A 12,039-nucleotide genomic window follows, 5' to 3' on the forward strand; every position below is an offset into this window, starting at 1 on the left:
CTTTTTTAATTTAGTAGATGATAGATAGATAGATAGATAGATAGATAGACAGACAGACAGACAGACAGACAGACATACAGATAGATCAGTAATAAAACATTAAATAAAAAGTAAAAAAGACAAAATAATTAGTATAAATAAATATATAAAAGTACATATACAATTTTATTTAAATATTTTACTATTTAACCTCCTGACTACCAGCTATGGAGTTTTGTCCACTGTAGAGGACATTATGTTTTAGTGATTTCTCTGAGACGTTACATGCCACAGTTTTAAAGCCACATTCAGGGCTTTCCAGAGATACCAAATGATTGGATGTTTCACCATGACCACTCCCTCTCTTTGGTGATCAAATGTAACACCCTAATGGAAATATGATAATATTTTGTAATTATTTAAATCTGACTAATTGTCAAAATGTTTGTCATAAATCAACATCTCAGGAAAATGTTATGGAGTTTCAGATCAAAATATGACCTTCTGTTATGAAACAGGACATCAATTTCATACATGTCCACTGTAGAGGACACCAGGACTTAAAGCATGTTTATTACACATTTTGGGAGACACAACAAATGAATAGAGAAAAAATTATATATCAATATTCCTATTAAATATTGATATATAATAGGAATATTGATATATAGTTTTTACTATTTGTTCATTCTATGTTGCCCCAAAAACACATTAATATGCAAATTAGATACAGTTTATAGATACATTGTATATAATGGAAAAACTCATTTATATTTTACACACATTTTGCATTAAAAAAATGGTTTTTAAAAATATCTTTCATAATATAGTTGAGAATCATCTTTATATAAAGTTTGGTATAAAAAAATGAAAATTGATTTCTGATTAAGACAAAAATCCCACTGTTTTTGCCTTTTCATGTCTATTCATGTCTTTTTATTTTAAAAAAAAACAGGACTTTTACCTAAAGTATATATGGCATAACATATGAATAAAATATCATTTTTCAAAAAGTTTATTTTTCAACATTTTTCTTATGCTCTAAACAATGTAATGACATGACAAAATACTAAATTCACAAAACTGTTTTTTTCCTGGTAGTCATTAAAGTAAAAATGTATGTATTATTTTAATTGTAGTTATTGTGTATACACAACTAATAATTAGTTAATAAATGTATATATACATAGTTTATAATAATTATTTTGCACTTTTTATTAAATGCTTTATTAAATAAAAAAAATAGAATTGTACACACACACACACACACACGCATACAGTATATATATATATATATATATATATAGAAACACTACATTGACTATTAATATTTAGTTTAATCATCTATTTAATCTATTTAGTGTTCAATAATGTATATAATATATTATAGCCTATATTATTCCATTTAAACACACACAAACAGTGATTTTGACCTAGCATGTAATTTGACAATCAAATCTGACCACAGAAATATATTAAGGACAAATATATTAGTGTGTCAAACCATAATATTACATATTCTATCACTGTATAAAACCATCACAAATATAGCTATAAATATAGCTGTGAACCACCACAGTATTGGCCCGAAATGTTTTGGTATAAAAGACCAACACTAATGTAATTCAGCTCAAATAGCTACAATAAGAAAAAGTTGAAAGTTTGATTGTGTGTGAATGAGTGCTTGTGGCAGAATGCCGCTGTGTCTCAGCGTGTAATCTCCGCAGCACAAGTGTGTACGCTAATCACTTAAGTAGCGCTAGAACGGGAGTGTGTGGCCGTAGTCATGCCAACTACCCCCCAGCGTCTAAGCACTCTACTCAGGCCGTGTGTTCGACACTCTTCAGTGGAACGGGATCATTTCATCACATTAGCTCATGACAATCAAATTCAACACATACTTATGCGATTAACCTTGGCCCTTTTTTATTCGGTGCGTGCTTGAGTGTGTACGTGTGCTTAGTAGCTTCTTTCATGTTTATTAACTTCTTTCATGTTTATTAACTATTAAACTTAATGAATGAATGAATAATTCATTGAATTCATATCATACCATTTGCAAATCTACACTTAAGTTAAATACAGATTAAAGGCCCGTTCACACCAAGGACAATAACTGTAAAGTTTTATAGTTTTAAAAATCAATCTAAATCCATACCACAGCTGTAATAACAGCACACAGCAATGATATCGTTGGAATCACTTTCAGAACGATTTTTCTGGTGAATGATAAAAACATTGACAGCCAATCAGAATCCTCATTTAAAGCGGTATAGGTAACAGATCTTCATTGCGCACTTATAATAAACATAATGCTATCATCTGTTGGTGTGGACGCTAGTATAGTTATCGTTATAGTTATATTTTATAGTTATCGTTGTTGGTGTGAACAGACTTTAAGGAATAGTTCACCCAAAAATAAAAATTCTGTCATTATTTACTTACTCTCATGTCGTTCCAAACCTGTATGAGTTTCTTTCTTATGTTGAACATAAAAGAAGATATTTTGAACAATGCCGGTAATTGAACAGTTGATGTTCCCCATTGACTTCAATAGTATTTCTTTCCCTGCTATGGAAGTCAATGGGGACCAACAACTGTTTGGTTCTTTACAATTCTTCTAAATATCTTCTTTTGTGTTCAGCATATGAAAGAAACTCATTCAGGGTTGGAACAACATGAGGGTGAATAAATGATGACAAAATTTTCATTTTTGGGTGAACTATTGCTTTCATTTCTATTAATGCATGCTGCCTCAGAAAAAAAAATCGACTCGTTCCTCATTTCTTGAAAAACAAGCAAAATCGACCCTATTTACTTTTTAAATACATGTTTCTGTGCACATTTTAAGTACATATTCTTATTTTTTAAAGTTTGTAACGAGCGATTCTAAGATTTTCGTTTTAGTGGGGCTCAGCCCCCAATGAGGGTATAATAATCAAAAATAATAGTAAACATATAAATAAAATAAAAAAATGATTGACTAATAGGGTAAGGTGGTAAACTAAACTTATTGCATTTTGCAATAATTTTGTATTTGTATTTGTATTCCACTGTATTGCATAGATAGGTATAACATTTGAGTACTGAATAAGCCACACAAGTCTTCCTGAATCCTGATCTCTCTCTCTCACACACACACACGTTTACTTAGCCATCTAAATGGGGACATTCCATAGGCGCAATGGTTTTTATACTGTACAAACTGTATATTCTATCGCCCTACACCAACCCTACACCTAAACCTACCCCTTACAGGAAACTTTCTGCATTTTTACAATTTAAAAAAAAACTTTGTTTACTTTATTTTTATACCAGTTTTACGAATGAGGACGTCCCCAAAGGGAGGTTTTTGGAGATTGTGTCATGTTTAGCTCACTTTTGGGTACAAATTTGTCCCCAAAATATGGTTAAGTAGGTACACACACCTGTTTACTGTACAAACAAAATTTTACTGTTTGCATTTCTAGTACAACCCTCTTTCTTTAGCTCAAGTATGCAAAACTATTTGCCATATGCACTGTAACTAACATGTTTTATATTAAAAGTAAAATAGGGGGGCTATAGCCCCCTAAAAATGGCCTAGCGACGCCCATGGTTTGTAATCTTTTAGAAAGATAAAATGTAGTAATAATTTCTCCAGAAACTATTTTCCTTGTTGGCTGATGTCTCTCTTAGTTTCCAAGTATTACTCTTTCTTTGCTTTTGGCCATCTTTGGCCATTGCACAGTTGAAAATATTTATACTTCCTTGCATACTGCCCATACGGGCACATGCCAAAATGCCCATATGGTTAATCTGGCATACTACTGTAAGCTTATGTCAGTGTTTAGTTTTCAAACTACTCCTTAGTTTATGCCAAAATACGGTTTATAAAGCAGTTATATTTTTAAAAGAATACCAGAGCCAATGATTTTTATGATGCTCAGTTGTGTTAACTTGTTCTTCCACCAATGGAAATGGAGCACTGTACTAAAATACTTACTTCTAAATAAAATGCCTCTTAAAGGGATAATTTACCCAAAAATGAATCATTTATTCACCCTCATGTTTTTCCAAACCTTTATGAATTTCTTTCAGCTGCTGAACACAAAAGAAGATATTTCGAAGAATGTGGTTAACCAAACAGTTGACGGTAGCCATTGACTTCCAATGGCTACCGTCAACAGTTTGCTTACCAGCATTTTTCAAAATATCTTCTTTTGTGTTCAGCAGAAAGAAACTCTGAAAGGTTTAGAAAAACTTGAGAATCACTACCCATTTAAAATACGTAATTAAAAATAATAGTATTATTTTCGTTATAGTAGTATATAGTATATAGTAGTATTTTGTTGATAAATTTACGCACCTGTTTTTGTCATTAGCGCAGCCAATGTTCAGCATTCTTTTAAGATAGATAAAAGTTATTTTTATTTAGTAGTACCCTTAAATAGTGATGTCTAAATAATTCAGCTGTTTGTGGTTGTTTTTAAAGAACCTGTCCAAAAATGAACCTTTTCACAAACCTGTATGTCGACACTTCCTTCTATGTCCTACTCTAAATGAACCAAGAAGTGAGAAGCAAGTGAGCACTTACTTAAGAAAATAGTTTAATTTACACAAATGATCTTTTTGCAAAACCTTGTTTGCCTGGTTCTTGGCATCATGTGGCGTCTCCTTGAAAATCAATGACCGCTTGCAGCCTTTTGTAACTGTTGTGTATGAGTTCCTCAATTGTCCTGAGTGCCAACGCTGAATCTCAAAATCATAAAGTCACTGTGGGGAAGAAATCAAATGTGCAGAGCATGCTGGGAAACCAATGAACTTACTGGACCTGGAGGCTTTTTGTCAAGAACAGTGGGCAAGCTTCACTACTCAGGAGAAACCGAGGACCCACACACAACTATCACAAAAGACTATAAACAGAACAGGAGAACCAATGCTATGTGAGCATTTAAACAAAATAGTCAACAAAAAACTCAGCTATTATTTTTTTTATTGTGGAACATAATTACTGAATTTTAGAGATTCTTCTTATTTTTAAAAAGGAGAAATTTAGCATTTTAAACTTCTGAGCAGAGGTTAGGGATTAGTTTTGTTATTGTTAATTACAACTAAAAGTATTAAACATTTTTTCATTAGTTCAAATAAAACTGAAATAAATTAAAAATATTACACGAAAAACGTAAATGAAAATTAAAAATGTTGCCTTGGCATCTAAATTAATAATTTTAAGTTAAAGAACCATAATTACTAAATCTAAGACAGAAAAAAAAGATTAATAATAAAATATATAAAAAAATAACAAAATTGCTAAAAACTCAAATTAAAATAAAAACTGAAAAGTTAATTCAAAATATAAATTAATACTATAATAGTATATAAATAATACTAAAATAACACTGTTAGGAATGCACAATCAGCCAATGGTAACACATATAATTAATCTCAGACTTTAATAACAAATAATAAATGTAATCTTTATTGATATTTCATAGTGTACATTAAAATGTTGTGATGCCTAAATTGCATTCTAATTCTATTTTTTATATTTTTATTTTAAAACTTATTTGAGTTTTGTCTCATTTAATTTTATTATCTGCCATTTTTTATTCGAGGTAATAATATATAAATAATTATCTGTTTTTATCTGTATGCATAATGTTTTACATTTAACATTTTTACATTGGTTTTGCCCCGGAAACGGAAAGAATGTGTAAAATGTGTTTCACAGAGCATGATATACGTGCAAACATGTGCGTGCACCAAGTGAAGCATGCCAGGCTAAGTAGCTTTACATATGACCTCCGGAGTTGCCTTAACTTTGTATGTCTCAGCTACACAAATGCATGCAAATACACAAGCTCTCGCGCTGACACCACCTCTCACACACTCTCATTCATACTCACATCATCTAATACACAGGGCTGAGCAAACAAGCATAAGGAACAAGGAAGGAAGATCAACAGAAAATACTGGAGGAATGAAAAGAACATTATGAGAAAGAAGAAGAATGAGAAAGATGAGGCGAGAGATAAAGGAAAAGACCCAGAAAAACAGATCATGCATGCGTCTGAGACGTGGGCGTAGATTTGGGTACATGTGGGACAACATGTATCTACCAAAGTTGAAGGACTAGTTCACAAAAAAGGAAAATTCTGTCACCATTTACTCACCCTCATTACAAACCCATACAACGTACTTCCTTCCGTGAAACACAAAAGGGGAAATTAAAAAATGCTATTGCTCTTTCATGCATGCACAATGAATTTCAAGCACAAAAAACTATAAAATATTACAAAAACTGTAAAAAATTATAATTCAAAATATCATAAAAGTAGTCAATATGAACGGTCTTCTTATGTCCTACCATAACTGTGTATACAAACAGAGTGACATTGAGCAGTTGAGTAATTTTCCCCTCTGTGTCGGTGGGTTGAAATCAAGAAGTTGAGACAGATCAAGAAGAATCTTGAGAGTTTTTATGAATTAGATCAACCGGATCAATAAGAATAATAAGGAGAATTTGAAATAAAAATTAGAGTTTGCTCATTAAAGAAAGAAAAAAAAAAGAACAGATAGTCATTGAATTACAACTTGAATTTCATCTCTTCATCAAAGAAAACTAAAGAGTTGTTATAGAATATTCTTCACAATTTCTCATTTTTGCAGGAGTTACATTTTTTTATATATATATATAATAATAGTGTAGTTTTTGTTCAGTGTGAAAGGAGAACCACGTTCAACAAGCAAAACAGAATTCGAAAGCTAGTGATTATTATGCATTTTGTTGCCTGGAAAAGAGCGGCTCTGAGATTTTTGTTACACAAGGAACAACAAGAGTGGGTAGATGATGACTGAATTTTCAGTTAAATGTAAATGATTTAAGGGAAGTGACACAGTTGGACTGTCCAGATTTAGGCATGACAAAATGTTATATCTGCCCCATCATTTTAGACACTTGCAATAATTACGCAACCTAATTTGAAAGACTAAAAGAAAACGTATAAAATAATTTTAGTGAATTTAAATGCCTACAAATGTGAATTCTTAAAGTTATTTCTAAAATAACATTTGTAAAATATAAAATAAAAAAGGGGTGTACACGTTATTTTAATAAAATAAGCTTAAAGGAATAGTTCACCCAAAAATTAAAATTTGCTTAAAATTAACTAACCCTCAGTGCCTCCAAGATGTAGAAGTGTTTTTTTATTCATCTGAACAGATCTGGATCAATTTAGCATTACATCTATTGTTCACCAATATTGTGGATCCTCATGCAGTGAATGGGTGCCGTCAGAATGAGAGTCTAAACAGCTGATAAAAACACAAACAAATTCACAAATAATCCACACGACTCCAGTCCATAAATCAAAATAAATAAATAAAAATAAAATAAATCCTGTTAAAAATGAAAAACTCTGTCTGCAAGAAACAAATCAATAATTAAGGCTTTTTAAGTAGCGCCAATTGATGTTTTTATCAGCTATTTTAACTTTCATTCTGACGGCACCCATTCACTGCAGAGGATCCATTAGTGAGCAAGTGATGGAATGCTACATTTCTCCAAATCTCTTTCAATGAAGAAACAAACTCTTCTGAGGGTGAGGACATTTTCATCGCATTTTTTATTTTTATTTTTGAGTGAACTACTCCTTTAAATGTACAAATACCTACATACAGTACTTGTACAGATTATATTGTCTTTCTAAACAGCTCTTTCGCTATAACAGGCAATATCATACAGTGAAAACATGGTGCTTTTGCTTATTTGATTTGAAAACGTTGAAACCAAACCTATGCCCTTGGTCTGAGAGAAAAGAGGACAGACAGAGAGAGAGAGAGAGAGAGAGAAGTAGGCTCGGCTTACCTGCTCTGAGGTAAACGTTATCTGAGAAATAAACAGACAGGAACAAAGATGACCAGCAAATACACACTGACTAAACATGCACACTCACACACACTCATAAAGGTATGCATACAAACAAAACACTACTTGTGGCGCAAATTAAACACGGTAAAACAAACAGTATTCCTGGCTGCGCCTACACATTTTTTTTTTTTTTAAATTAAGCTTCTGTACACACTATAATTAATGGCGTTTACTTGCATTTGCACGAGTCATTTAATTTAGTCATATATCTTCTGGCACTCAATGAAATGAACTTTGCTAATGTAAATGGGTCATGATGACAATAGTTTTCCATAAACCATTTGATTAAATGCTAAAGAACTCTATTTCTACCATCAGTTATTTTCCTGTCAAAACAAATGATGTAAATTACAGTATTGCACGTTGCAGTTCTTCATTGGCTGAATGATTCAAATGTGTTGTTGATGTTAAACCCTTAATCATTTTAAAGACCAAATTTCAGCCCAGGTATGTTAGCTTTGAGGCTAATATGCTAGTGTAAACACAACAAAATAAACTTTTATAGCATTTTAAATGTTTATTACAATACCAAAATGTTTTCAAATGATCTCTAGAATTAAATTATAAATTATTAAAACATTATAAATACCATCAGCCTCCCATAACAAGTTGCAAATTATGGTTTATTTTTGGTGCTGATTTTAATACATTACCTATTTATTTTTATTTACCTCGTTCTTTGAGAAGGAAGTGGCTTTGTGTGGTTTACTGGGCTGTGATGTAAAGGCTATTGGCTGTTATATAAAAAGGGAGGGAGTGCTGTTGTATGTCCGGCCCCAACTTCCTGTTTCAGCGCATCAACACAGGAAAGTAAACTGCACCAGTCAAACCATTTTAATGGGTTCTTTAGAAACGCCTGCATTTTTGGACTCTAGTGCCCTTTTGGAGAATATTTCAGCCACTAACAGAGCTTTTTTAAAAAAAAAAACAGAATCTTGCTTCAGAGCTTCTGGCGATTGTTGATGGTGTCAGACTGCATCTTATTTTAGAAATGCAAACACAGATTTTATCTATTTCTTCCGAAAACACACATACACAAAAAAACAGACAGATTGCTTGACAGTAACAGCAACTTTAGCTTTAAATAAATAAATGACCATAAATAAAGCAAACTTTAATGCATATTTACTAACTCAGTAATTTTATATAAATATTTAAGTGCGCTTAAATTAAGTTTATTACTATTTTACAAAATGTTCCAGATTAAATACATTATATATTTACAAAAATGCACTTACAGTGGAAGCCTAGGGGCAACTGTATATTGACAGTGCATTACTTTACATACAATTCTTTCAAACTGAGGTGAAATTGAAAGTATTTTCAGTAGCAACTGACAGCATTCCACAAATGCTTTCCATGAAGTTGAATTTTATGTTATGCATACTGTATTCCATAGAGTATATAATCTGAATATTCCTTTAATATGCATAATGGAAGGATGTATTAAACACATCAATTTTAAATTCAAATGACAAAACCCAATACTGCAATCAATGTCATCATTTCCTCATTAAGATATGCATCCAAGTATAAAGGAAATGTACCGTCAGCTAGACATTATCACAAAATAAATCCCATCAAGATGATCTTGCGATACTTACAGAATGCAACACATGACTATCTGAGATCATGTATAAGGTTAAGAGAGAAACTAAATTGATAACTAGACAGTTTTGGAAAAAAATTAAATGAAAAGATTTCTTAAAGGGGTCATAGGATGCCCATTTTCCACAAGTTGATATGATTCTTTAGGGTCTTAATGAAAAGTCTGTAACATAAGTTGGTTAAAAATTCTCAATCGTAGTGTAAAAAACACCTTTTTTACCCTGTCAAAAACAGCTCTTTTCAGAGCATGCAGTTTTGTAGCATTTTCCTTTAAATGTTAATGAGCTCTGCTGCCCCCGCCCCTCTCTTCAGAGCTGCTCTCAGAGAGACTGTTTACTTCAGCCGCATTCATCGTGAAACTTGCTAATTAGCACATTATTAGGAAAGGCGATTTGTAAAGATTAATTACAAAAAAAAACTTACACTCACTTCTAGGTGAATCTGGATCATGAATGATTCGCACGAACATAGACGCATTTATGTAGATCAAGGGGCGCATTCCCTTCAAAAACAAACATAATCCACTGCATCTTGATGACCCCTTTAAAATAACTTCTTTATGTTCCAGAATAAGAAAGTTTGGAATGGCATGAGGGTGAATAAATGATGAATGAATGGTGAACTATCCCTTTAAAGCCATTCAGTGTGACTGAGCACTATTATGAAATATTTAGAAACATTATTTAAATTCAGCGTTGTCCCCAAGCCAACTAGAATCAGACATGTTAAAACACTGCATGCTTTTTATTATAATGTAATATTCTGACACAATTGGGATCGGCATTGTCTGTTATTGCTGCTTGACCTTTCAGGCATGCGTTTGACAACAGAACACTTTGTTCAACCGATTATTTTTCTGCTTCAAAACCTTTTCTGCCAAAATAAACTTTTCTAATATGGGTAAAACAGGTATGGTCAGATTCTTCTAGCACAGGTTTAACAAATAAGCTCTTCAACAAACTGAATGATGCCCATTCTCTGAAGTGTGGAGTGGTTCAAAAAGATATCGAGATTGTCAAATATATTAGTGAATCCACCAACTGATGATTTTAGATGTCTTGGAGGATACCAGGTCAAATGTTTCTGACAGGAAAAGACACTACAAGGCTCTGTGTTTACACGTTATAACCTGTTTGTTGACACATTTTAAGTCTTTAAGCCAGTCATGTGCCATAGCATGTAGGATTAAATGATATGATAAAATACAATACATCTGATAGCCTTGCAAATATTTGACAGTAACTGAAATGTAGAAATCATACACTGCATATTCAAGGGTTCAAATCTCGAATCTGTTGTAGGATGCACAGTGAAGTTCTGCAATAGCACAGTACCACAATGAAGGCCCTAACCTTAAAATGATCATGACTGTGGCCTGCAGCCTAAGATTAATACTGTATGTGTGTGTTTAGGTGCCAATACCTTTGACCAATGAATTACAATTTTTCCACTTATTTGTGACTGCTGGATACAGATTTTTGAAAATACAGATTTGATAGAAATTGCACTCACACGTATAAATAAATATATTATACATCTAAGCACAACTAGATAGAAAAATAATGTTCACTCCATTTTTCCAATGAAAATGTTTAATTGCAGACACTTCTGAAGGCCTTAAAGGGATAGTTCACCCAAAAATGAAAATTACCCCATGATTTGCTCACCCTCAAGTAATTCTAGGTGTATATGACTTTCTTCTTTCAGATGAATACAATCGGAGTTATATTAAAAAATGTCCTGTCCATTATTATAGTGAATGGGTGTTGAGATTTTAAAGACCAAAAAACTGCATCCATCCTTCATAATAAGTGCTCCACACAGCTGTAGGCAAAGCGTTAGCTCCGGTGAGCTAGTCTATATGCTAGTCTTGCGAGAACCAAGATTTGTTAACAGCACACTCTAAAAAATGCTGGGTTAAATATAACCCAGCGCTGGGTTATATTTAACCCAGCATTTTTTAGAGTGCATAGGAAAACCAGTCTCCTCTTGGCTTATATCGCAATCCTCCAACATTTTTCTTTATAAATCTTCATTTTGAACTTCTACTTTGTGACCAGTGTTTTGTTTTGCTCTCTCCTCTGTGCTTCCGCGTTTGTCACATCTCACCGGAGCTTACGCTACATCGTCCGCTGGAATGCCACTCTTTTGTGAACGCGCATACGACAGTTAGCGGAAGCTAGAGCTTACAGTTTACACAGTTTTGAATATGGTTATTTTTCTTACATAAATGCATCGTTTCGCTTCAGAAGACCTTCTTTAACCGCCCGGATCCATGTGGAGCACTTTCTATGATGGATGGATGCACTTTTTTGGGCTTCAAAATCTCGACCCCCATTCACTGCCATTATAAAGCTAGGAAGAGCCAGGACTTTTTTTTAAAGGGGTCATATGATGCTGCTAAAAAGAACATTATTTTGTGTATTTGGTGTAATGAAATGTGTTTGTGCGGTTTAAGGTTCAATAAACACATTATTTTCCACATACTGTACATTATTGTTTCTCCTCTATGCCCCGCCTTTCTGAAACGCGTCGATTTT

General features: G+C 32.8%; 1 protein-coding gene across 4 annotated transcripts in view; it reads right to left on the reverse strand.

The window, feature by feature from the left end:
* Positions 1-12,039, reverse strand: part of sfmbt2 (Scm like with four mbt domains 2) — a 47,564-nt gene that overhangs the window by 23,222 nt on the left and 12,303 nt on the right. For 3 of the 4 annotated variants that reach the window (XM_016458493.1, XM_016458492.1, XM_016458494.1), the window contains exon 4: positions 7,829-7,849. The exons of the other annotated variant lie outside the window; for it this stretch is intronic. In XM_016458493.1, the coding sequence (XP_016313979.1) occupies positions 7,829-7,849 (21 nt within the window). The remainder of the gene's footprint in view (positions 1-7,828; positions 7,850-12,039) is intronic. 4 annotated transcript variants of the gene reach the window in all.

Source organism: Sinocyclocheilus anshuiensis, unplaced genomic scaffold (genome assembly GCF_001515605.1).
Source record: "Sinocyclocheilus anshuiensis isolate Anshui unplaced genomic scaffold, SAMN03320099.WGS_v1.1 scaffold719, whole genome shotgun sequence".
NCBI classification, from domain to species: domain Eukaryota; kingdom Metazoa; phylum Chordata; class Actinopteri; order Cypriniformes; family Cyprinidae; genus Sinocyclocheilus; species Sinocyclocheilus anshuiensis.